The sequence below is a fragment of the Borostomias antarcticus genome, assembly GCF_949987555.1.
Source record: "Borostomias antarcticus genome assembly, chromosome: 28".
Classification (NCBI taxonomy): Eukaryota; Metazoa; Chordata; class Actinopteri; order Stomiiformes; family Stomiidae; genus Borostomias; species Borostomias antarcticus.
The window spans coordinates 4,865,924-4,891,785 of record NC_140261.1 but is presented as its reverse complement, the minus strand read 5'-3'; the positions used below and the strand labels follow the sequence as shown (position 1 = coordinate 4,891,785).

Genomic DNA, 25,862 nt, shown 5'->3' with positions numbered 1-25,862 from the left:
ACTGTACCTCTCTCACATGATGTGCAGCATCACATAAGGACAAAAACACTGTTCAATTAGTTAATTCAGTTCCATGTTTATTCATGTTTACATTGCTACAGTGTTATGATAGCACTCAACAGTATGAATTGGCATAATTCTCTTTGCTTCTTCTGACTCCCCATTCCTTAAGGCGGTTTTGTTTACTGATAGTGCCATGTCGACATTATGGAATAAAATTAATAAATAATTCTGCAATCCTTTCAACATACATTCGGGCAAAGTAGACCTTCGGAGAGTGACAGCTAACGTGTGCATGCTACTTCATCTGGTTTGCATGTGTGTAATACTGTTATGTGATTGATACCCAAGAAAAGTTTTCATTGTTTTCTTTTCCTTTGAACTAAAACACATTACACATAATATCTAAAAGAGTATAATTTGGCCATCTATACAATTAAGTAGATTATAAATTCTCATGGAAAAAAAACATACTTATAAGAACATAGTATTTATTATAGTAACTATCAGAATAAATACAACATGGATACCAGGTTTAGTATAGACAGTAGCAAAGATACAATTAATTCTAAATATCAAAAAAAGTGTTATTTCTGTAAGGGAAAGAGGAAGCTGGTATACAAGTTTGACAAGAAAGCAAACTCTTTCTCACAGTAGACCTTTCCTTTCATCAGCTGGTATTGATCAATGACAGTATGAGATACTTTACTGTCAATGGCCGTCTGATAGGGGTTGAACAAAAGACATAAAGAGGTGTAGGGCTTGTTCATAATAGCTAGTAGATAACACTGACTTTAAAAATACAGTACAAGTGCCCTGCTTCTGACCATGTCCGTGTGGTTGATCTTGGAGTCTATACAATGAAATATACATGAAATTGAAAGATACATCTTAAAAAGAAATTAGTTACAGTTTGATTTCAAACCAAATGTGCTTATCTTGTTCCTCTTCTAGCCTTATTGTACATGGTTGGTATTTATTACTGTCTATTAGGCTAATAACTTTGAAATCCATTATTGGAATAGCTATGGCTAATATTTGGGCAGTGTGTAAAACTTTCAGTTGCACTTTCTATCTACTGAACCTAGTGGTATTAATCCAGCTAAATATCAGGAATTCAACGGTAACACTCTACTTACTGTATCTTGTTTGTGTGTGTGTGTGTGTGTGTGTGTGTGTGTGTGTGTGTGTGTGTGTGTATGTGTGTGTGTGTGTGTGCACGTGCATGGGTGTGTGTACACTGTGTGAGTGTGTGTTCCATTAACATTATCAACATATAGCATTTTTTTAGCAGAAGGCACAAGGGCATAGCAGGGAATAAGACAAGAGAGAAGCTAGCTAACGCGAAACCATGGCTCAACAGAATGAGATCTTTCCCATATTGTAATGGGGGTGTGACCGGTGACCTATGCACCAACGTCTAATGAAAAGGTCATGCTGCCTAGGTAACGGTCAGTGGGTGAATCATTGATGATGCCCTTGCCGTTGAGGTTGCACTTCACTTGGATGTGAGTGTCATAGTGAACCCCCACGAAACGCACAGCCACAACTGGTGCTGAGTAGTTCACCTAGAGGACAGGAGATCAGGGACATTCTCAGTGGGGATGATTCTATGACAATACACAGAGTTGAAGTCATCAATATCATCAGCACATTACATAGCAGTTATTGGCAATTACTACAATACTAAAATATCTATTTTTTTCTTTTTTTTTTACTTACGTGTCTCAACTTGCCATAGTATGGAAAGTACTTCAGGTCAAAAATGCTTTTGGGGAAGAACTGAAGTTCTCCTAGGGCTTCGGGCGGTCCTTTCTGCAAAAGTGCAAGGCCATCAAAACATCTGCTAAATGACTATAATATAAAAAATTTAATGTCATGGAATGTTATGGCCAGTTTATGGTCTGAGGTAAAACTGCTGACTCTTACTGTACCTTGACCCCACAGGTCACATTTATAGGAGTGCCTTGACCAGGTAAATACCCAAGAATCTGCAGGGGAAACAAGGAGAAATACATCGAGATATAATTTTTATCGATTTATTTCCGTGAAAAAAAAAAAAAAAATGCAATGTACTTTCATGGAATTCAACAGTATATTCTCATGAAATGTATTCTTTGGCTGGCCTTGTTAGAGACTGTTTCTCTCCATAGCTATATTACCATTTACAGTTGACTTGGCTTTGTTTTGTATGTTTGTTTGTTGATATTTCCCAAATGTTTCCATTGGGATCTCTGCTGAGAGCAGCTGTGCATGTTTACATTAGCATATACTTAACAGCGACAAACATAATGGTCGGTTTTAGGTTGAACTTTAAAATCGTGTGTCTCACACTAACAGAAAGAAACACCACAACCCTGGTTTCCCGTTCCGTTAGTGTATAGGTTTCACACAGCATCGTCCAAAATGGGGATCATACACAACTGTGTTGTTTGTGACGTTACGAGTACAGTTACTTGTCACAGGATTGCTACAGGACTGCTACTGTAGGTTCATGACATCGCAAGTGATTCTATCTTCCCCTCACAGCGGCCACAAGATGTCACTGACGTCCATGCCACAAAAATAGTGACACAAAAATAAAGATTTATCTATCTATCTATCTATCTATCTATCTATCTATCTATCTATCTATCTATCTATCTATCTATCTATCTATCTGTCTGTCTGTCTGTCTGTCTGTCCGTCCGTCCGTCTGTCTGTCTGTCTGTCTGTCTGTCTGTCTGTCTGTCTGTCTGTCTGTCTGTCTGTCTGTCTGTCTATCTATCTATCTATCCATGCCTGTTCTGCAGGTCTATTATAGGGCATGCTCCTCCCTCACCCTGTTCATTCTCAGGAGGACGCAGGGCTTTCCCTGAGAGAAGCCAAAATGGGGGTCCTGGAGCCCCGAGCACTCCTCCAACCAGGACCTCTTGAACTGGCACGCCTTCCTCTCCGCACTCTCCTCCAAATCGTCCTGGTGGAAGTACTTGTTGTCTTGTGTACACTGGATGTTCTTCTTCTCCTGTGTGACGTCGTTGTACGCTGAGACATGACAGAGAAGGGAGGGGGGAGACGGAGAGGGGGAGAGGGGGAGAGGGGGAGGGAGAGGGAGAGAGGGAGAGGGGGAGAGGGGGAGAGGGAGAGGGGGAGAGGGGGAGAGGGAGAGAGGGGGAGACGGAATCCCATAAATAACCACATAACGCCACGGCTGGCTGCTTTGCCAGGCGCAGCCCGGCCCGACCCACTGATTCAAGCAGCCAGACAAAAGTGGAGCGCAGAAAAAGGCAGGAGTTCTCAATGGATGCACTCTCCTCACAAAGACTCTTTCCCTTCCCAGCATGCACTGCTAGTGGCGGTTGGGATGAAGGACAATGGTAGGGAAGGTGGGAGAGGGGAAGATTAACTAACTGTGTGCACGCTCACTTTGAGCCTTTCCCCAAATACTGAACAGCTTGTGCCAATAAAAACACTATCCTACGCTGACTTTCAAAATGCATTCCTACATTGCGCTACCGTGAATAGCTTTGCCAGTCCTGTCATGTTATGTTGGGTCGTGACTCACGTTTGAGGTATTCCTCCATAGATTTGGTATACTTCTTCCAGGATTTCCGGTCAGAGGCGTTGAAGGCGATGTCCAAGCCCTCCAGGTGTGGGGACATCGTCATACCTGCCAAAGGAAACGTACGGACAGTCAACTGTGCCTAGATTCAGGTCAATATAACAGACTGAGGGATGGATAGGTGGAATATGGAGGAATTAGGAGGAGGGATGGGAGGAGGGAATATGTAGAGAGTGGGTCGTATGCCCACCTCCCTTGTTCTCTGTAAAGCGCATTGTGTTGCCTCTGGGTATGAAATGCGCTATACAAATAAAGCTTTGATTGATTGATTGATTGATTGATTGATTGATTGATTGATTGATTGATTGATTGATTGATTGATTGATTGATTGATTGATTGATTGATTGATTGATTGATTGATTGATTGATTGATTGATTGATTGATTGATTGAGGGAGAGAGGTGAAGGGATGGTACTGTCGGGGAGAAGGATGGGAAGTGGATGTTAGGATAGAGAGGGGCAGGTGTGACAGGGCGGAGGTCATATTTACCTGGTGGCATCACCCTGTCGTTGTGGGTGGGGTGGTAGGGGCTGATAGACCACATGAGGCAGCACATACAGGCACCGAACATGGCAGCCAGGAACAGATACAGTGCTGAGTAGAACAAGAGGATAAGACCTGCAGGGATGGAGGTTGAAACAGAGAGTCTGTTACGTTTAACAGTATAAATGTCACCCACACAAATATGGGCTATTGTGGTTCAGGCAAATGTATGTCAACAGTGTGCAAACAGCTTTCAAGTAGCCTCATAAATAAAGAAGTATGAGAGATCTCCAGTTACTGTGTTGCGACTGTCAGCCATGTCTTGACTCTACTGTATTTATTCAGGGTTGTCACTAATTGGTTTAGTACAAAGGCAGGATCCCTTTCCATGTCTGAAAATAGAAATCACTCAAAACGCGCCCAACTGAACTTATGCGAGAACCCTACAAGAAGCAACTCTGAGAACAAGCATTGTCCTCTAATTTTCAATTAACTGTTCATTAGCAACCAATCAAACCAAACGTGTCCGAAATTAAATGGCTTTTGCCGCACGGGCGATTCCACGGGGGGACCGGTCGCAGCCAGCCTTGCGTCCCGGGAGCCACAAAGGCCTTTCTGTTTGAGCTCAGTGAGAATTCTCCCAGCTGTCCTTTCACTAACACAGCGAACCTCCGGTTGCCATCATAGTGATGGTCTTTTGCAGCCATAGAGGCCCAGCCAGCTCCAAGGAGCCCCAGTCACCCCACTCTGGGTATTGTGTCCCCTCTTACACGCTCCTCACAGGACACACACATCACAAGGCTTCAACTGACGCTTTTCTTCCCGGGGCCACATGGGCCCCATTCCTTCACAAGTGTGCACACAGTGGTTACGTCTGTCTGAAATGTGCTCCAGAGTCCGGCTCTTGTTCCGCGTTACAAGGAAGGAGCTAACTGATTTCAGGTTCCGCCATTAACGGAACCATTGCCAAGGAAGAGGTTTCTCTCAGGTTCTCCTTGGACGCAGTTCATTTACTACTGCGAACGTTATGCCCAAGGAACTTGAACAGCGTCACAACGAGCCCGGAGGACCAAGAGGAATCTTTATCTTCACTGACTCAACACACCTCTCAAGGAACAAGCCCACGCTAAGGAAGTTTTGCCTGCATTTCACAACGGACTCAGGGACAAAGAAAAACACTCGCGCATCTGTGGACATTCGCCTGCAAACTGTGGGGCCGTGAGCATGCAAGGGTGGGCCCCGGGGTCGAGGAGGCTTTGGGAAAGAGGCAGTGGAAAGCAGGGTAGAAAGCATGTGGAATGTGATTCCTGGCCAGCGCGAGGCCCAGAACAGTGCACTCCCACTGGGGACCGGTCCCCAGGCAGCCTGTTTTTGCCGGGATCGCTCCAAGTCATCTGTGCACCTATGTAAACATCGGACTCAGGGACACACACACACACACACACTCCCAGTGAGCAGAGGCAAGGGACTAGACTTGGGGGAAGGAGTGGGGGGGGGCAGCACATATCCAACACCCCTCCCAACCCCAGCCCCAACCATCCCCAGCACATCAGCTTATAAGTCATGATACCACCCCTTTCGCCACCAATCGTCATCAATGTTATTGATTGTCATTATTCGTAAAGTTATCTGTCCATGATATAACAACTTGTGTGTCAACTTGTGATGCTGCGTCTCTGATCTCAAGCAAGTGACTTAGGGGATGGAAGGTTTTGTATGATATGTGTAAATAATATACATGTTTTCCTTCCTTGGCATGAGTCTACAGAAAGGTCATAAATGTGTGTGTGTCTCTCTCTCTCTCACTCTCTCTCTCTCTCTCTACTTACCCCAGCTCTTCCCGGAGCGACCCATGAACTCGTTTGTCTCTGCGTTCCACAGGTACGTCTTCAAGTCGTCTATTTTCTCGTGGAGCGACCGCTGGGGGACGGGCCTGCGTTTCCATTTCTCAAAGTTCAGGTCCTCCTGTTCCAGCGGCCGGTGCTCCGCCAGCTCGTCCTGCTCCTCCTCCAGCTCGTACCCGTACTTCTGTGGTGCCTCGGCGGGCTGACGCAGGACAGACAGGAAGGGGGACAGGAAGTAAGAATCCCCTCTCTCACGCTTGGACATACAGTACACTTGTCAATCACCAACTTTGATTTAGGGTTAGTTGGTGTTTTGTTTTTGTTTTTCAAGCAAGTTGATATTTCAAAATGATTTTTTTTTTTTTTAATGAATAGTGCACGGCGCTGGCCCCGCCCCCATGCGTCAGACTGACCCCGTGACCCTGGTGGCCCTCTTTGGGAGAGCAGTGCTCCACCAGAGGGGACTCTCCTGCTTAGAGTAGCAGCTGCAGTGGAGTTAGAGGGTCACTCTGACAGCCAGATGTGACACATGTCCTCCAGGGGCCCGCAGCCGTCCCAGTGGGACAACAGGGTTTTTCAGAATGTCACCAGAATGTCATTTATGTTCATGTAACCCGGTTTTTGCAAAGCTATTTTGTGACATTCCCCGGCATCCCGAGCACAGTGTTATGTTATGTAGTCTATTCTAATATGGATTCATAGATTACATCATTATCACCAATATTTCTTCAATGTCAAATGAACCCCATGGCATGTTGGATAATGTGTTCATGGAGGCGATAAAGCAAGCACTATGAACCTCTTTCAGCATGTGTTGGTGGAATTAAGAGCAATAAATAGCATATGCTGTATGAATTGTTCATGTCATCCCCTGTAAGCTCAGTAGACTTACTGGATTTGGTGACAAGTTTCCAAGGAGCTCCTCTTCAGCCCCCCCCTCAGTGGGATTGGGGTCCATGGTTCTTCAAAGAGGAGAAAGGTACTTGTTAAACCAATCACATCTACCCTCCCCAGCGAATTAAAGCGACACATCCTTAACAGCTATAGAAAGTTGTCCAATTCTATCGCACTTATCACATATGACACTGACATATTTTAAATAACAATGCGAAGTATTTGGAATTATTCAGTACACAATTAGGTTATACACCATTTACTACTTTAAAACAACGAAACTGACGTACCTGAAGTTTTCTTTTCAATGAAAACGTCGGTGAATATTTGTATGCCCTCTTGACCCTAGTAGAACGAATTCTAAGCTGGTCAAAAAGTAGTTTTTGATTTCATTAGAAAGTTTTACGCACGCATCAGGAGCCGGGCGCGGAGGACCTCCTCTCAGCTAAGCGCGCATCCTAGTGAATGAATGCATACTAAAGGGGGGACTGGGGGTGGGATTGAGCTGGGGGGTTGGATCGAAGCCTCTGCTTTTTTTCTATCCCTAAAGAACTTTTGGCAACGGCAGAGGTTGATGCACTGCATTCTACACACGCACACCAAGGGCCCATTGTCTGTTGAGCCGAACTAACGCTGTGGTAAAGCCGCGGCGCATCAAAAAGAATATTAATCTTTAGGCCAATATCATTTCAACTTGCCTGTCAATCAAAGTTTGCGTAAGAGCTATTGTGGCAATATTCAAATATATTTTAACCAGTGCTCCTGCGTTAATTCTAGCATTTGCTACGTTGTGTAGCCGAATTATGGTGGTCTTATAAATAATGTATTGTAGCCTATCTTCTCTGCAAGCAAGCTTTGATGTTCTTGCTTGTGCTTATTCGTTCCTTCTAAGTTCAAGCACTCCGCATCCTTGTCGCTATCTGCACTCCGGTCACGTACTGTCCTGTTAGCCCATGGACTTTCTGAGCCTGGGTTTTTTTTTTCAATGAAAGGGGAAATGTCGTCATGGAAAAAATCTATTCTTCACCATTAGATTATGCTTATTTTGAGTAATTCTTGTACGCACGTACACATGTTGGCCAATAACTTTAGGCATCGCACCATCAGAACATTTCCGATTAATTCTTTCTAGGGAGTTTAGGCCTACTACTACATTGAACTGACAATTGATTAGAGCACTATTAGAGGACTCCTGATCAGACAGCTAATTATATTCTGGTTAATAGGCAAACCCTTTGATGCGCTCATGGTAACAAGCATAAATAAACCATACGCATCTCTACTGGAAAGTATAGAATACATAGGCCTACATCTCACCTAAATACATAGCCTATACCTTTATTTTCTGTATATAAATGATTTCTGTTATGCACTTTCTGTTATGAAAAGTGCTTTATAAATAAAATGCATTAGGCCTATAGGCTACTACTACTACTACTACTACTACTACTACTACTACTACTACTACTACTACTAGGCTATTACTACTACTACTACTAATAATAGCAATTATTATTATTATTATGATTACTGTTACATTACAATATAATCCTATAACAACAACAATAACACTAATAATAGGCTAATGTTATTATTGTTGTTGTTGTTGTTGCAAAGTTGGGTTATCCTCTTCTTAACTGTTATGACAGAATGGGCCATTTTACGCACAGAGTCTGGACTGGCAACATTTCTATTTCTCACAGTCACTTTCTTGTTGTACAGCCAATTGTTGCGGAACATCATATCCCATCAATACCATCATAACAGCATCAGGCCATCAGTTCCCTATTAGCCTACGACCAGACTGCTTGTGCTTTCAGAGTGACATAAGGTGGCGCTCGAACACCCACAATAGTATCCACATATCATCATGCACAGAATATAGACTTTATAGGAAAGCACATCAGTATGTCTATTATGAATTACATTTGCGAAATCATTGTAGAAATTAGATTTCACACATAATTGTGTTATTCTATTCTGACGCTATGTGGGTTTATTGGTCAATCGTGGTTTTCAATCAAGCAAAACACAGTGGAGCACTTTTTATTTTTTATTTACAAATCAACAGTGTGTTTAGGACCTATAATAATCTACACATGCTTTTATGTAGAATACCTCAGTAATTCGTATTCATAAAACGGTAATTCAAAGTGCAACGTGTGACTGAACCACAAACACTACAGCATGTGCATGCGCAAAACCCACGACCCTGCCAGGCTGGAGCAGAGCGCATCGCCAGACAGGGACGAACATAGCGGATATGTCAATAGACGCATATTATGACAGCCACGGCAGCGGTGGGACGTCTGCTAGCAGAGGATGCCACTGCAAGCAAAGGTCGCTTCTGCAGTATCTTACAGTCGTCAATTTGCTACTCTTATTAAGTATCTAGTTTATAACCTTGAATCATAATCTTGGGGCCCATCCCGCGATTTCCAAAATGCCTCCTGCACAGAACCAGCAACCCAGTGGAATAACTCTCTCCGGCACTACTATGGGTATGTGTGCGCAAGGTCAGCGACGTGGTTGCAGCATGCAATATAAACTATAATACTAACTAATATCAGCCTTTCAATAAACTATGGCCACACGATATGATGTTTAAGCAGGCTATGTAAGATGGTGACATATTTAGTCGGTATAGTGCAAGTGTCTATCAAAGCCAGACTATGCGGGTAACCTGTTTTCTCTGTGTTGTTATCTTGTAGTCTACCATATCAATGATAATTATTCGATGAGGTGATCGATTGGGTTATTAGGATAACGAATCTAGGCAACGACGTGAACGGTTTGGAGTGAAATAGGGATCATGATGAAAAAATGGAAAGCGGTCATTACATCACCATCCTTTCCATGGCCGCCGACACACTGCAGGTGTGGCAAAGATAGGCTAAAGCAAAGCTCCGTTAAATACCGTTTGTTCCTACACCAGTGTAGCCTATGTGAAAGCTTATGCCTGAAAGGATTTTGCAGGCCTACCTGTAGCCTAGGCTACTGTTCCCATCATATTTGACTGTATTATAATACCTCGAATCTGATCAGTTCTGTATTGATCAAAATCCTTTTTTTAGAATGAATATCCAATGAATAGGGCATTCAACAAATAGCTTTATTATTGATTGATGTATCAGTATAAAATATAGGCATGTGTCTTTCTCTGGCATGCCCCAGTGGACATGAGCGGAGGCAGGTCGCTTAACCAGAAGTAGAACACGCTGAGGGTGTTGTGTCTTTTCTTCCAGGGTCATTTAAGAGGAGGAAAAGGAAGTCCATCATGGTGACAGTGATGCTGCTCATAGTTTCTGTTCTGATCCTCATCTTTGGACTGGCTGCCACCACCAGGACTCAGAACATCACAGTGGGTGGCTACTACCCAGGAGTTATTGTGAGTAACAAACTGAATCCTGGTGGCGTAATGTCTTACCGAAATGTTGACTTTAGAGTAGGCTACTAAGGCTATCGTATTGAGAATATGGAAATTGTTTTATTTTCCTGTTCGTGGAGAGTGAAGGGCCTAATTGCCAAAGGCTTGAGGGGTGACCCCCCCCCCCGGCCCTCTCCCAGCATTCATTATTCAGCATTGTAGTCATTAGGGGCTCAGACGTGTGTTCAGTACTTCAGGAATCTGGCTTCACAGTCCTCAAACACTGGCAGTCTACCTTAGGACATACCAAGAGAGGTTCTTATTTGTGCACAAAAGTGAATAACGTCTGGGAGGTCTCTAAGAACAAATAATCTATGGTCCTTTATCTTCAGAAAGGAAACAACGATATAATGAGGATATCGTCCAGGTATTGCAGAACAATAAGCAAGGATACTGCAACAAGAGATTAATAAGAGTCAACTCCCTTAACCTCAGTGGTACTAATGTTAGAGTGCTTAAATGTATTTGAACACCATTATTGCAATATGATGGGAAAAGTCAATTCAAATGATGAGGAGTTCCCAGAATTAGGCTATTTGTCAATTAAATATTTACTTCGATGAGACGGATGTCCCAACAATCATTTCTCTCTTTTCAGTTGGGCTTTGGATCCTTTCTGGGAATCATCGGAGCTCATTTGATAGAGAATAAGAGGCAGATGGTAAGAGGGTTTATGTTACGCCATTTTTCGTATCTGTTTCTCCGCCATGGGACAACGAGGCTCTGCGAACGCACTGCTATTAGACCTGCTTCGCTCCTCCATCTTTCACACACAAACAGAGTCTAATGCTCCAGTTATGTCGTTCACAGAGTCTAATACTCCATTTAAGTTGTTCACGTCACATTGGCACGAAGCAGCCCAGGTCCCCTGTGGCAGAGTGTCCCAGTCTGTTGGCAGGGTTTTGGGGTGGACATCAGACGGTGTGTACTAGGGTTCCTGCGAGACGGGTCCAGAAATAGACGGCTGTAACGGAAGGAGGACGGATGTCCACGGCGGAATGTGCCAGAGGAACTGCAGACGAGAACGGGGGGGAGCCGCCATGGCCGCGCCGCTCACGAAACGAAGAATGTTTGTAGTCAGACACCCTTCCTCGCCCACGTGGATGAGGGGTGCACATAACCCCACAACAAGCCCTCTATCCTCCTAGCCCTGCGGCATGCGCACTCACAGAGTTGTCTAAACTCACACAGGTTCACCCTCAAATATGCAATGTATCCACAACTTCCACGCAAATTACTAGATGCCTATGTAGTATTATGTTCAAATTTGGGAGTATTCTGGTTTCTGTTGTTGGCACGTTAACAACTATGTGTTTACGCATATTGGCATTTGTATGAGCACTGCAGAGGAAATCTTTACTCAGGCGCAAATCCCCTGTTGGCATTAGCTGTTGTGTCAGTGACACAGCCCCCCCCCTCCCTGGCAGGCAGCTCTCGACAGGGTGGGGCGATGTGTAACAGAATATGTGCTGCCGTTCGTTGTAGAGTGAAAGGAAAGAGAGTTGAGAGAGGAAACGAGGAGGAAGGAGGAGGAGGAGGAGGAGGAGGAGGGGGGGTAGCGGTGCCTGAAAAGAACCCGGGCGCGGTGCCAGCGGTGGGGCACCACCGGAGCAGACCGACAACCAGAGACTCAATCACCGCCGTCCTCTGCCCGCCCACAATGTCCCCATCCCCACACGCCCTGGCACATTCATATCACAGCCACGCCCGGAAACCGCATTTTCCATGTCTCATAATATTATTTGTACACACACACACACACACATACACACACACACACACACGCACACTTATTACCGTCGCAGTGTTTTGAGATAGCAACTTTTGAGCCCATGCTTCGATACCTACACACAAGATGTTTTATGCTGTTGCAAGACACGGTTTAATGTGTTTTTTAAGAGGTTGACACTGTCATTCCCTGTCCCTTCGCATGTCCGGTCCAGCTGGTGGCCTCCATAGTGTTCATCAGTTTCGGAGTGGTAGCTGCTTTCTGCTGTGCCATTGTAGATGGGGTTTTTGCTGCCAGACACATAGTGAGTATCACAGCGCCACAGCCAGCCCGAGCCGAGCAGTAAACACATTCACAAAAGCACATCTGCACTGCCAACCGATATATTGTCATGACATATTTCTATCATGGTGTTATTAATTCATGTGCTTTATTATGTGTACTGAGCAGTTAAGCCAAGTGCCAGAGTAATTGTATAAGGGCAAATAATTAATGGCTAGTCTCCCTATAAAAATCAATGACAGCACTTTTAGAGCACAGTCCATAATGGTTTCCATCTTAATGGTGTGGGTATGTGTGTCTAAGATGACCTGTTCTACCACAGGACCTCAGGCCTTTGAATGCTGGTCGCTGTTATTACCACTCCAGCGAGACCTCATCGGAAATCGATGTGAGAGACACTATTTCGAATGTTACTTTTCAGTTGGAATCCGAAAATGTTCTATTGTCGTAACGGAGTCTTGTGCTTGTTTTAATACCAGGTCCCCTGCCAAACGTCCTCGCGCGTGTCTTGTAACCTGCGTGTGAAAAGCAACACTTGTTACTGCTGTGACCTCTACAACTGCGGGAAGTGAGTACGCTAAGATAGTATGTACTGTTCTAAGATAGTATGTACTGTTCTAAGATAGTATGTACTGTTATCTGTCCCAAAGAGGCCGCAGACTTCAGACCAGTTTGATTCTGTTGTCTTTGATTGTTTCTTAGATTCAAATTCTTACCTTTGTGTTTTTCTGGGTTTTCTGTGTTTTTGTTCATTTTTGCAAGGTGAACAGCACTGGAAAAGAAAAACGTGTTGTTTTACTTATGTTTCAGAGACCATCCTTTTATGGTACCTCAGAATAAAGATGTTTTGAAAAAGTTCAGGAAAACGTCCATGATTTGGAAGTAGGTCCCTTTTAGTGGCAGTCATTTAACAACCCATGTCTCTTTTTTGTTGTGGTTGAATGAACTGAAGTTCTGTAGCTGTGTTGACTGTCTGCCTGTTACCCACCATGGTGATGTGTGGATGCCATCTTTCCTGCATGCCCTGGCTCCTCGCTCTTTTGTCTCACAGAAGACCAGGCCTCATCCCAGCCTCCCAGCTCGCTCTCTTGCAGCTGTAGCCGGTCCTCCCTCCCCCACTCCATTCCAACTTTGTTTGAAAGCCACAGTGTTTTGTTTTTTTCGTTCTCAAAAAATCTAGTTTGGTGTCAGGTGCGCAACTACTGTCGGACCTCGCCGGCATGTCCATCCACGACGCTGAATCAGCTAGCGGTAACCGGATGAGGTGGTTCTTATTGCTGTACGTCTGCATTCTCTCTCTCTCTCTCTCTCTCTCTCTCTGTCTCTCTCTCTCTCTTTCCCCCGGAACCTCTTGTCTGTGTGTGCGTGTCCCGCCCACTGGGCCAGCCGTGTGGAGCTGATGGGGGGATACCATGAGTACACGGAGGTGAGGAGCTGCGAGGACGTGGTACACCTCTACCACCTGCTGTGGTCCGCCACCATCCTCAACATCGTGGCTCTCTTCCTGGGCATCATCACTGCAGCCGTGCTGGGCGGCTTCAAGGACATGGTGAGGGCAAACGCCGCCGGCTTCCCCCCAGCGGACAGAATAGAAACGCTGACGCGAAGGGGACGCTGCCGGTCGGAAGTCTGTCGAGTGAGAACTCGAGAGCCGAACGTGAAACGGGATGCTTATCTCAGCTTTCTGTGTTGAGTATTTTTGGGTGTGTGCTTTACATCAGACGCCTGCCCCGGACACATGTGAATCCGAGGCCGTTCCGGTTCCTGTCCGCCCTGAGCCTTCCGCTCCCAGCACCTCCCTCAGCTCGTACTACAACACTGCCCCCTGTCTGCCACCGTACACAGCCTATGACCTGCAGGTAAAACTCCTTTAAAACAGCACAATGCTGCATTCTATGAAATACAACGCAGCGACGACAACAGTTACTATTGACACATAAACCTCTACATCCATTTCAAATGTACTTCCTGTATGTCGATGGCGCGTTGGTTTGAGCGCTGCGGCCCCGTCGTATTCAACCCTGAGTGTCCCTTCATGTGTCCCCAGGGTTCCAGCGTGTTCCCCCCCGACTCTTCAGGCCTCTCCGACGAGTCCCAGTCCGGAGCCAGCCACATGTGGCCCACCATGGTCCCCCCGCGCTACTCTCCCCCCTACTACCCCCCCGACGAGAAGCCCCCCCCATATAGTCCGTAGGGCTGAGAGGGATCCCCCCTCTATCGCCAGCTGCAGCCGCAGCACAGACATCGATCACGGCCGTCATCTGATCGAGAATAACCCGTTTCCACTGCTGCATCCGGCGCTCCAAAACACTGAGCAGCGTCTCGTGGGCCGTGTTGTTGTTTTTGTTGTTGTGTACAAAGGGACTAAGAGAAAAACAGCATGAGTTACTGCTGTGACTAGCCACGAGTCCAATGACTCGTTCATGACAGGAGGCGTAGGACTCTGAGGACACATTCATCCCACCATCTAGTATATTTGTATTCCCTTCCGTCCACGAGGACGGCCTTAGCAAGTGTCATCGCTTGCTTGCGGCACACAGTACACACTCTCCCCATCCTCACAGAGGGACTCACTCCCAAGACAGATGGTTTACAGACGGACGATAATTACCTGTCGAGTTCCAGAGCACCACCGGTCTGTCATCAGAGCCAGACAGATGATCTCTCAAATAGTCTCCTGTCGTCTCACGCCTCTCTTTGTCTGACTCACTTAGTACATGCATGTACAGTATGCTTACTCTCCTAAGTGGCTCAAGGGTTTTGATTTCATTGCCTTTCCTCAAGTGGCATGGCTGGTGTGAAGGAGGATAGGAGGTTAGGTGTCTTTCTGGGATTGAATCGCACAGGTACTGTCCTCATCTAATATGAACAGTACGTTAGCCTACTTGTGTGTACGTGTGTGTCTAATTTGGGGCAGCTAGATTGCAAAGAACTGTACAAAGACCTCTAAGTTCAACCTATAGTGTTTTTCCCCTTAGGACTAAAAGTTCACAGCCTGTAATTCACTGCACATGATCACATGATCACTCTACAGCCAATGGCATCTGTAGTGGCTTCAAAAAAATGATATAGTGTAAAAGGAAACAATTGCTCTTAGTGTAATGAAAACTGAAGGCATTTGAAACATAGATCACGGGTTGTATATCTCTTAATCTTTGCCTCACATTATTGTTGATCGTAGCATTGTCCATCAAGAATGTGAACAGGGTCATTGAGGAGTTATTTTTGATTGGAAAAGCGATGTCTGCAGCACAAACTACCATAACACTCCCAGTATTTATTTGCTGTATTTTCTGTCCTGCTGAAAGCTGCACAGGGAGCTCACTCGCATATCCTCTCTTTAGATGTATATAATATTATACACTTAATGGTGTGTTGAGTATTATCTTAGTCACAGAAGCATAATGTATCTCAAAGTAAGATGCAGCGTCTGGAAAAAATAGAAAAAAAAGGTCTGCTTTCATTACTTTGTGTCTATCAAAGGATCTGAACAGCACTTTCTCTGGGCTGTAGAGCGGCTGAAGTGTCTATTGATTTATTTGCCATTAAAAATAATTTTGTGTACGTTTGGGTACTGTAGTTTTACTTTCCATAGTCAATAGTGTTGACTCAGTCAAAGCAGCAACGAATGGTGCCGAGAAGCAAATAGCATTTGGCTGCCTGTATTTGTTATTAGGCAATGTTGCACTGCTTCAACCATAGGAAACCGTGGCTATATTCTATATTCTAACTTGCATGCTATCTGAGAAAGATGTACTGGAAACCCCTTATAAATGGGTGGACATGTTACTGTAAATAAGACCACCACAATTTGTACTGAGTTTATTTATTTATTCATCTAGCACTAAGACCTAATAAATAAAATGTCAAAAAGATGTTTAAAGAGTAACATGGTGGTTGAATGTTGACACTAGCCAGTTGTCTTTAGGCAAACAAAACAAATGTGCATTTATTTATTATTCAGACATTAAAATGTATTTTGAAATGTATTTTTCTAAGCCTGGGCAACGGTTAATTAACTACGATTGATAAACCTTGCTCCTACTTTCCACACGTTGTTTACCATAACTCCATTATACATACTCATTATCCTGGGACTGAATTCTCACAAGCTAGCTAACATAGTAACATTATAGTATCAAGCATCAATGTATCATTGATAGCTAAGGTAATAATGTTTGCTAGCTAGCCAGCCAAGATGAAAGATAAAACTATAACTTTATGAAAGCAAAGTAGCTAACTAATTTTAGCAATAACTTCAACTCATGCTACTAGCTAACGGAATATAACCAGAAATAGTCTAGTCATTAGGCCCTCTAAGTGAACCTAACGTTATGCCGCGTTCCAGGCAACCCGTAACTCGTGTTTTTCCGACCTCCTACACGTGAAAATGCTCTGGAATGGCAGTCAAACCCGTAACTTCCCACTCGTGAACTCGTACAGATCGATGTACTCCCAGTTGCCGGGTGGGAAGTTACGGGTTTGACTGCCATTCCAGAGCATGTTCACGTGTAGGAGGTCGGAAAAACACGAGTTACGGGTTGCCTGGACCGTGCCGTCAAATATTTGTACGGTCTTGCTGGTTGAAAAGACGACCACGCCTACTTCTCCAAAACGAAGGAAATGCCCCCTTGTGCAAATAGCATATAAAACCCTCGAAAGTGTGACCAACCACCATGTTACTCCTTTAAAATACAAAAAGGTTTTAAGCACAATTATATACAAGATACACCAGTAACTGTTAATTCAATTCTTTAAACATTAAAGCTGAATGTGCTTTAAATGTGAGACATAATGGATCTGTACAAAATAATGAGTATGACTTTAATGTCCAGTTCAATGTAACTAGGCTACATACTGAAACAAAACACGAATATGATGGAAAGAGAACATATAAAATAACTTTATGCAATAATATTCTGCCGTAAGTGCTATCTCTATCCAGAAATAAACTGAGTCCTATGGTTAACTAGGCAACCGTATTCAGTACAGAAAGAAGGCAGCTGTGGGCTTTCTTAACGGATCAAATTATCTTTAAAAAGGCAGAAATAAAATATGGCCAGCATATGAAAGGAAAAAAAAAAAGGTCCAAACAAAATAGGCATGTTATATAATTTTAAAAGACTTGCAATGGTCATTAATTTATATCTCAAATAATTAAGGAAAAATTTCCCTGCACCATGATAGAGATGGGATATCCAATCATTATTCATTCTCATACACTGCAAAAATAGTCATGTACACACATCACCGTTTTTCAACATGAATTCCTTGCAATACAAAAAGAGAAAAATGTATTTCCATGAAAACACTAAAGTAAACAAAATGGATCAAATACAGTAAAGGGGAAATAACGTATTTTGAGTGAACTATCCCTTTTATCTCTGCATAGTGCATATGCACAGGAATATATTCTGATTACCAACACACACAAAGAGGATACTGGTAATATCTAGATCACACTAGGCCCTCCAGAGAGGGGTGTAGAAGACAGCGGAGTGCACCACCGGCTTCCACCTCCCCTCCACGCAAGGCGTCTACCACGTACGTTGCCTGAGGAAAGCACGGAATATCCTAAAAGACTACAGCCACCCAGGCCATGGGCTGTTCTGGTAGACGTTACCAGAGCATATGGGCGCGGACTACCAGACCCACCAGCCTCCAGACCACCAGGCTTCTCAACCAGCAACATTAATCTCAGTGATCACATTATATGTTCTAATCACATCCTATGTACATTCAATGTACATAACAATTGAGCGTACATATCCATCGGCACTCCTTCACTTTATATTCATAATATTTAACACGCAAGGTGAGAAAAAAGTACATAATGACAAGAGCCTGATAACAAAAGTACAACCACATTAGAAAGGTAGTTATTAGACATATTAGAGCACAATGGATCCTCCTAAAAAACAACTAAACAATATTATAAAGGACAGCATAGGTGTCATGGACCCAAAAAAACACCATTCAAAGGGGGAGGGGGGGCCCTCTGAAAAGGCACAGATCACAGCGCAGTGAGTGAGTGAGTGAGTGCTCAGTACGTCTCGGGTATGACAAACTCAAACTCTGAGCCGCAGGGAGGGGCGTTAGCGTGCGACCCCGGTTGGGGGTGACCCCCGGGTCGAGTTTGGGCACCGGGCTCTACAAAGATATCATCCCAGTTCAACATCTTGCCCTGCGTGGAGGTCTGGAGCCCCTGGTCGGCCAGGTGTCCCCTGTTGGGGTTAATGTGATGCACCATGCCCTCCTCGTTGATGACGGGAATCCCGTCCGGGTCGTCGGCCGCGTAAGAGTAGGACTTCAGCTGCAGGGTTTTGCAAGGAAGCAGACGATACAGGTTGTTGTTGGTGTCGTCCTTCTCCTTCCTCCCCGAGGGGTCCTGGTTGTGGGCCTGTTTGCAGTGAGTGGACAGCAGCTGGTAGTTTATGAACATGCTGTTGCACATCAGACACTGGTACCTCCTCTCTCCCGTGTGGGTGATCTCGTGCTTGGTTCTGTACTCGGCCAGGGCGAACACTTTGTTGCAGTAGTGACAGGGGTACCTCTTCTCCCAGGAGTGGGTGTTGAAGTGACGCCGGAGGCTGGTCAGACACACGTACGGACGCTTGCACACGATGCACACGAAGAAGGTCTTGCCGTCCATGATGAGCTCGTAGTGATCCTCCTGCTCCGTTTTGGCTTTCTTGCTCGGGCCGCCTTGGGGCGAGACGGGAGCCGCATCGAAGGATTTGAGAGGGGTGGACATGAGAGACTTTTTCCCTTTCCTTCCTTTAGAGCCCCCCTCCCCTGGGTCTTCCTTCATGGGCACGATGTCGTACGTGTTTTCCCCAATGTTGGCGTACACTTTACAGCCTGGAGAGAGAGAGTCGATCTCCGAGGCCTTATCTAGTGTTATTGTCTTTTTTGCAGCCACGACTGTTTTGGGAACGTTGAGGCCAATTTCATTTGTAGTGCTGCTGCTGCCGGGAGACTTCACGTCTAAGAGCCTTATTTTGAACGCCCCTTGTCCGGGCGTGGTCACCTGCTTCTTCTGGACCCCGAGTATCTCGTGGTTTTCTGAGGGTAGTGAAGTGCTGTGGGGCTCTGGAGGGAAACCGCTGGTGGTGTTCGTCTGCGTGCCGCTAGAGGAGGTGACGTCAGGCAGAGGGGGTATATTGGCGCTGCTGGCATCTGGTGACCCCATGGGGCTGGGGTCTCCACGGGATGAAGGGGGGCTATGGAGGAGGGCCGGTGTGCCTCCGTCTGCCGGAACTGCGTTGAGTGTGCTCTCTTGGTCTTTTGTTTTCGCCGGACTAGCCTCGCTGTTTTGCTTCGTCGCAGAGTCGTCGTCGTCCGAGTCGCGTTCATCTAAATCGATTATCTCTGACGGCTTTGTTTTCTGAGCCGCTCTGGTCTGGGGATCCGTCTTTGAGACAAATAGCACATCGTCGCTGTCCGAGTCTTGTCCCTTCTCTTGACTTTTGTCATTCTGATTGAACTCCACGGCAGAAAGTGAAAAGGACTCTGTAATAATGGGCATCGCCAACCCATCGTTTTTCTCAGAAGAGTTTTCGACATCTTTGGACAGGCCAGGCAGGCCCTTGACTTGTGAGAGCGGTACACCCAAGTTTGCAATGAACTTTACCCCCAGTATCTGGCCAGCACTGATGAGTTCCTCCAGCAAGTCGGAGCGGACTCTAAAAATCTTGGAGCTGTAGATGTAGTTCAGGATTTCCTCAAAGATTTCTGCTTTGATAAAATTCAACTCAATCACCGTTCCGGCCACTGCAAAGAGCTGGTGAAAATAAGTACTTGAGGCAGACAGAATGGTTTTGTGAGCTCTAAATTTTCGCTCCTGTATGATTATTGTGACGTCACAAAATAATCCATGATTTCGTTGCTCATTCATTGACTTCAGCACCGTTGTTGAATACTGTGTGTCTGTTGCAGAGATCAGCTTTAGGGTCGCCATCCCTGTGGAGAGAAAACAGTAATAGAGAATCAGATCACAATCTGTTTATTTCCAGGTAGTATTAACATACTAGGAATTTGCTCCGGTCAATGGTGCATAACATGGAAACAACATTGGACAGGGACAGGACAAGACAGGACAGTGCAAATGAGCAGTACAGAATACAAATACAAAATACAAGAGTTGGCTAACATTATTAATACAGCAATACCCTTCATTGGAACTGATACTAGTGGCAGAGAACGACCAAACGTGGGCTACTTGACAGAGAAATAATAAATAAAGCTTATGAGGAGCAGTTGGGAGTCAGCTACTGTAACGTTACCCCACGGATCTCCAAGTTGGATGCCTTTATTTCAGTGTTTGAAATAAAGATTAGCAATCTGAAAAAAAATTATTTCAGGAAGTGCATAATCATGCCATTCACAAATATGGGAGATGCCGTTAAATGTCTTTAGTTGGAAATAGAGGTGTAGACAGACATGCAGATAGGTTCACTAATTCTATTCTGCTATTCTCATGCTACCCGTCACAACAGGCAGGCCTGTTAGCTGGCTAGCTTAAAACCATAGACCAGCTAGTTAGCCTAGCATCCTCTCTCACAGTCACCAGAGCCAACATGAGTTAAAATCAACAGAACTTGATCCTCAACCGCCTGATTAGAATTACAATTATATATATTGTTATATTATATATAATAGAGAATAGTCGAATATGAAGCATGAGGATTTAGATGTGAAAATGTCAGGTTAGATATTGATAATGGAGACAATATGGAGACAGCATTGAGCTACTAGCTAACTGAGCTAAACCTCCAGTTCCTGGTTCAACTGCAGCTGCGGCCTTTTGACAAGAGCTGATCTCCGATCAGGACGGGGACAACTTTCTACCGTCCCTTCCAGAAGTAGCATGAATTACCTGCAACGCAGCGCCGTAAGAATAATGTTTTGTGTCCCAAACAAAGTATCCAGCTGGAAGGAACAAGAAGACTGTCACCCTGTCTGTCGTCAGGCTCGTTATTCCATGGCCGACAGGAGTCGCCGCCTTCTCTCCGTGTCAATCACCGGGATTTCAAAACGTCTTGCTACCCACCAAATAATTAGATATTAGAATAAACGTCATTACAATAAAATAGATAAATGTTACTGCTATAAACCCCCACTGTAAAAAATATAATGAATTAGTAACTTGCCGATATCAACCAATTCAGTTAGACAATGGGGAACTACACATTTTGAGCGGGGACCTATTTTGTAGTAACACCCGCTCACACTTCCTGTTTCCAAGTTGTCCAGAGCTGGCGCACAAACAACGCAGTACGATGACACGGAACAGCAGAGTAATATAGATCGCTTCTGTTTTGTTAACGTTACTATTCAAAATCTCTATACATTTGTGGGTATATAAAACGATCAACTATGCCTATGCCGGATCGGTCAGATGTCCATCATCAAGAAGAACAGTCCAGCCCGGGCAGAGCAAGACGGAGGAGTCGCAGCGGATCTAGAGACTCGAGTCCCATGCCCAGGGCCCCCAAATACGATGCTCTGCCCAAGGGCCCCAAATACGATCCTATGCCCAAGGGCCCCAAATACGATCCTATGCCCAAGGGCCCCAAATACGATGCAGACATCTCGCTGAAGGATGAGAGAAGGGCTCGACAGTCCGAGACCCGAGAGAGGAACGGTAGGAGGTTTCGCATGGGAAGCTCACGCAGTCGCTCCAGGTCCAGAGAGAGACACAACAACTGGGCTGACCAGCGAGATGGACGATATGGGTCTAGGAATGACTACTACGACAAGAGGGACGATGCTCAGCGACAGAGACAAGAGGCTTTCATTGCCAGGTACTACAGGATAATCTAGCGTCTCCCTGTCCTCACCCTGTTTTTTGTTTCTCAAAGTAGAGCTCATTGTATTATTGTATATTGTTACTAGTTACTCTGCTTTATCTAACCATCTTCCTGTCATGGTTGTTCTGCTTTATCTATCTATCTAATCAGTGATATCTAATCAGTGATTAAATCCATAACCCATATTTCTCATGATTAAATCCATAACCAATGTTTCTCAACACCAGGGGCAGATAAATAGACTGAATTCTCACCTCCAGTTTACACCACAAACCGAAACAAACTGTATTTCTTTCATGCCACAAATAAAAACAAGTGCATTAATGTATCACCCCCTTCCTTCGTCTCTCCCTCTTAAACCATGAGATTATTGGTAGGTTTTGATTTGATGCAGTAGGTTATGATTTGAACCATTTGAACATGTACTGTAGACCTAGGTCTTCTCTCTCGATTTCATGCAAATTCCATTACAGGCGGCTACAAGAAAGGGAAAGAATTGGTGAAATAGGCTCGCCTGAGGTCTGGGGATATTCACCCAGAGTAAGAGAGCCAGAGTAAGTTAACAATCCCATACACATTTATGAATTTACAGGAGATCCAAACTGTGGACACAATTTCATATGCTAGAAACCAATGTACTTTGTTTGCGATCTGTGTCAATTTGTCTTTTCCACTTTTTCCACAAGCTCCGATGAGCATACACCAGTTGAAGAGGATGTGAAAAACAGCAGTTCAGATTCCAGTTCAGAGGGTAAATATGTTCAATCAATCAATCAAAGCTTTATTTGTATGTTGGCTTTGATTACATCACAGTTCAAGTATGTGCGTCAATGTATATCTACATTTGCAAGGAAACATGAAATCTGAGTCACTTTTGTGTGTTACCCAATTGAGTTGGATAAACTCACTCCACTAGTATTTAAATAACATCTGACTCAGCGAATAGCTAGCTTTTCAGTGGTGTGGCTGGTTAGAATGGCAGTTGGGAGTCAGAAGACCTGAGTTCGAAACCCAGTGTGGACGAAGTAAACACAACACATGATTTGAAATCGGTTACACTCGTGCCGTGACCCGGATACCCAGTTGAGCTCAACTCGACCAGCCGGGGTCTCTATCGTACATGGAATGAGTTTAGGGGGGTGAGTGTAATGTGAGTGCAGACGTATTGACGTTGGTGACATGTGCACTGTATACTAAACGCTCTCTCAAATTCACAGACGACAAGAAAAAGAAGAAGAAGAAAAAGAAATCCAAAAAGAAGAAAAACAAGAAACACTCAGAGGATTCAGACTCAGAGGAGTCAGACTCTGATGGTGAGACGTATATTGTTGTCATTAACATCGTTACACAATTACGCGTCTTCTTGCCTGGCTAATCTAATGTAACCCCCACTTTGCTGTCTTTCAGAAGAAGTGAAAAAGAAGAAAAAGAAAAAGAAGAGCAAGAAGTAAACGCACACACACACACACACACACACACATGGTTTTAGTCCAGTTCTGTCTGTATGTATGTGTGTATATATATATATATATATATATATACACACACACACACACACACACACACACAAATTAAATCTGCATCCCATCTTCTGTCTGTCTCAGGAAGAAGTCCAAGAAGAAGAAGACAAAGAAGAGCCGTAAGCAGTCGAGCGACTCCAGCAGTGAGCAGTCTGACGAGGAGGAGCTGGACGCCAACGAGGAGCTGTGGGTGGAGCGAACCTGCACGGACGAACACATCGTCGGTCCCGAGGCTCCGCTCACCGCCCTGTCGCAGGACGACAAGCCACTGGAGTGAGTACATTTGACAACAGACATACTGATATACTTTAATCAGTATAGTATGATGGTAAGACATTACCAAGGCTGTTTACTGTAGTTTACCAAAGCAACTTTCAGCGGTCTTAAAGGTACCCAATGTAGTTTTTGACCACTAGTATGCGCTCTAGAGCAAATTTGAGAAGGTGGTCCCCGAAAATAGCGTACTACGTCATTGCGTCAATACGCGGAGCACATAATAGTGACGTTTTACACATCTTTGTTGTTTTCAAAACATTAGCTAAATATCATTTTGTGAAGAAATTACAAGGTAGGAAAGACATTCAAGTGATTCAACATGTTTATTAGACTACAAGGAACCATATAATCGAGGAATTTCGAAAATAAACAATGAACGGATTGTTTTGATTCACGTTTCGTTGGGTACCTTTAATGGTATACTAATTTGCTTCCCTGTCCATAGCTTTGGCCATGCGCTGTTGCCAGGAGAGGGCGCTGCTATGGCGGAGTATGTGAAAGCAGGCAAGCGTATTCCAAGAAGAGGAGAGATCGGTCTTACCAGTGATGAAATCGCAACCTTTGAGAAATCTGGATTTGTGATGAGTGGTAGCAGGTATATACAGATCTTCTTTTAGCCCGTATACATGTTTTGATCCGTCAGTTTCATGTGTTTATTTATCAATGCTATTGTGCTACCCCCTCCCCCCCAGACATCGTCGTATGGAGGCCGTGCGTCTGAGAAAGGAAAACCAGATTTACAGTGCAGATGAAAAGAGAGCCCTTGCATCCTTCAACCAGGAAGAGAGGAGGAAGAGAGAGAGCAAGATCCTCTCCAGCTTCAGGGAAATGGTGTACAGGAAAACGAAAGGCAAAGATGAAAAATGAATCGGTCTCCAGACTAACACACATATTCCAATACTCTTTACCCTCTCACAATTGTCTTATTGTTTGAGATTGTTTTTATTTTTATTCTTTGTACAGGGGGAGTTGATTTAAATGCATAGAAATGCAGTGAACTTCACATTAACTATACAGTGTGTTTGTTCATACAGTATATATAAATCAGTCAGTTGAACATGGGAATGCCAGCTTATCTGCGCAAATGTGTTGACTGGTGCTCAGAGGTTTATTAGTGCACCTAGACATCCGCTCCTTTCAATCCCTGAACCTTCCACCTTTTGATGTATTTTTTTGTGGAAACGTGCATGTAGCCTCACTCGAATTTACATTTGTAGAAGAGCAAATAAATCTTTTAATAGAATCCATTGTACTCATCTTAACATTTCAATGTTCAAAATAGATTAATGTGGACTGTGGAGGTGATGTCTGAGTTTCTGCATCAATTGAGTGGGGGAAACTAAATGCTATCATAGATGTAGTAGTATGATGTTCTCCCATGGTATACAATAGGTCGTTCACACAGCATGTCATGCCCACCCACAGCTGACTTGCTGACACAATGCATCTACCCTCCAGGTCAGATACCAGGTACCAAGTTACACTCAAACCACATTCTTTCAGCAGGTCCACATACAATCAGAAATAATAAAGGGATTCAACTATTTTAAGTCACAGTTTAATTTACAACATTGAAATACAGCTTCATGTGAAATCTGGAATCTTCATTGGATGTTCTCAAGTCCCTGTGAGAGAAAGAACACAACATATGAGTTAAACCATGAAAATGAATGCTTGACATGAGCGATAAGGAACACAATGCCTTGTGAAAAATGTGAATTAATACTTACTTTAGATTCGTGATACACTCCAGCTCCTGACACACGTTTGTCTCTCTCCATCATGTACCACTGGTAAGGATATCGCACAATTCTCTTTTCCTGAACAAGATTAAATGAATTTAGTGAGTGTGCCAATGTCATGTTCTTGCACTCTAAGATAACTCTCCCCTGTTCTCATCCCCCATGCACTTTGCACTTTTTAGACTTCCGACTTTTATTGTTGTTATTGTTACACATAGTCCTGTATGTCTTATTGTAATTCTGTCCTGTT

The 25,862-nt window shown here is 44.3% G+C and overlaps 4 protein-coding genes across 5 annotated transcripts; 2 read left to right on the top strand and 2 right to left on the bottom strand.

Annotated features, from left to right (window-relative positions):
• Positions 1-1,406: 1,406 nt before the first annotated feature.
• Positions 1,407-7,240, bottom strand: atp1b4 (ATPase Na+/K+ transporting subunit beta 4; the record flags this gene model as incomplete). The annotated part of the gene is made up of 9 exons (XM_084459429.1): positions 7,115-7,240; positions 6,823-6,892; positions 5,916-6,132; positions 4,093-4,221; positions 3,545-3,649; positions 2,822-3,024; positions 1,935-1,991; positions 1,723-1,815; positions 1,407-1,568 (listed from the first exon to the last, which is right to left on the bottom strand). The coding sequence occupies exons 2-9, from the start codon at positions 6,886-6,888 to the stop codon at positions 1,407-1,409; spliced, it is 1,032 nt and encodes a 343-aa protein (XP_084315555.1). The 5' UTR covers positions 6,889-6,892; positions 7,115-7,240.
• Positions 7,241-9,267: 2,027 nt separating this feature from the next.
• tmem255a (transmembrane protein 255A) lies at positions 9,268-14,456 on the top strand (the record flags this gene model as incomplete). Its single annotated transcript, XM_084459624.1, has 10 exons — positions 9,268-9,325; positions 10,070-10,212; positions 10,850-10,912; positions 12,195-12,284; positions 12,585-12,650; positions 12,742-12,830; positions 13,073-13,144; positions 13,649-13,811; positions 13,984-14,121; positions 14,310-14,456. The coding sequence occupies 10 exons, from the start codon at positions 9,268-9,270 to the stop codon at positions 14,454-14,456; spliced, it is 1,029 nt and encodes a 342-aa protein (XP_084315750.1).
• A 3,584-nt stretch (positions 14,457-18,040) lies between these two features.
• Positions 18,041-21,253, bottom strand: zbtb33 (zinc finger and BTB domain containing 33). The gene is made up of 2 exons (XM_084459405.1): positions 21,141-21,253; positions 18,041-20,224 (listed from the first exon to the last, which is right to left on the bottom strand). The coding sequence occupies exon 2, from the start codon at positions 20,220-20,222 to the stop codon at positions 18,306-18,308; it is 1,917 nt and encodes a 638-aa protein (XP_084315531.1). The 5' UTR covers positions 20,223-20,224; positions 21,141-21,253; the 3' UTR covers positions 18,041-18,305.
• Positions 21,254-21,514: 261 nt separating this feature from the next.
• Positions 21,515-25,091, top strand: nkap (NFKB activating protein). 2 transcript variants are annotated; one of them, XM_084459517.1, is made up of 8 exons: positions 21,515-22,068; positions 22,548-22,628; positions 22,761-22,825; positions 23,292-23,387; positions 23,485-23,521; positions 23,679-23,867; positions 24,316-24,465; positions 24,563-25,091. In XM_084459517.1, exons 1-8 carry the CDS (start codon positions 21,641-21,643, stop codon positions 24,735-24,737), a joined length of 1,221 nt encoding a protein of 406 aa, XP_084315643.1. In that variant the 5' UTR covers positions 21,515-21,640; the 3' UTR covers positions 24,738-25,091. The 2 variants fall into 2 exon arrangements, with proteins under 2 accessions (XP_084315643.1, XP_084315642.1); XM_084459516.1 differs by having other exon boundaries at positions 23,482-23,521.
• Positions 25,092-25,862: the final 771 nt, after the last annotated feature.

Bases quoted from the DNA above. Each gene is read 5' to 3' on its own strand.
- zbtb33 (XM_084459405.1), bottom strand. From the start codon at position 20,222: ATGGCGACCCTAAAGCTGATCTCTGCAACAGACACACAGTATTCAACA.
- nkap (XM_084459516.1), top strand. From the start codon at position 21,641: ATGCCTATGCCGGATCGGTCAGATGTCCATCATCAAGAAGAACAGTCC. The intron at 23,522-23,678 runs GTAAACGCACAC...TGTCTGTCTCAG, and splicing joins AAGAAAAAGAAGAGCAAGAA to GAAGAAGTCCAAGAAGAAGA. The intron at 24,466-24,562 runs GTATATACAGAT...CCTCCCCCCCAG, and splicing joins TTTGTGATGAGTGGTAGCAG to ACATCGTCGTATGGAGGCCG.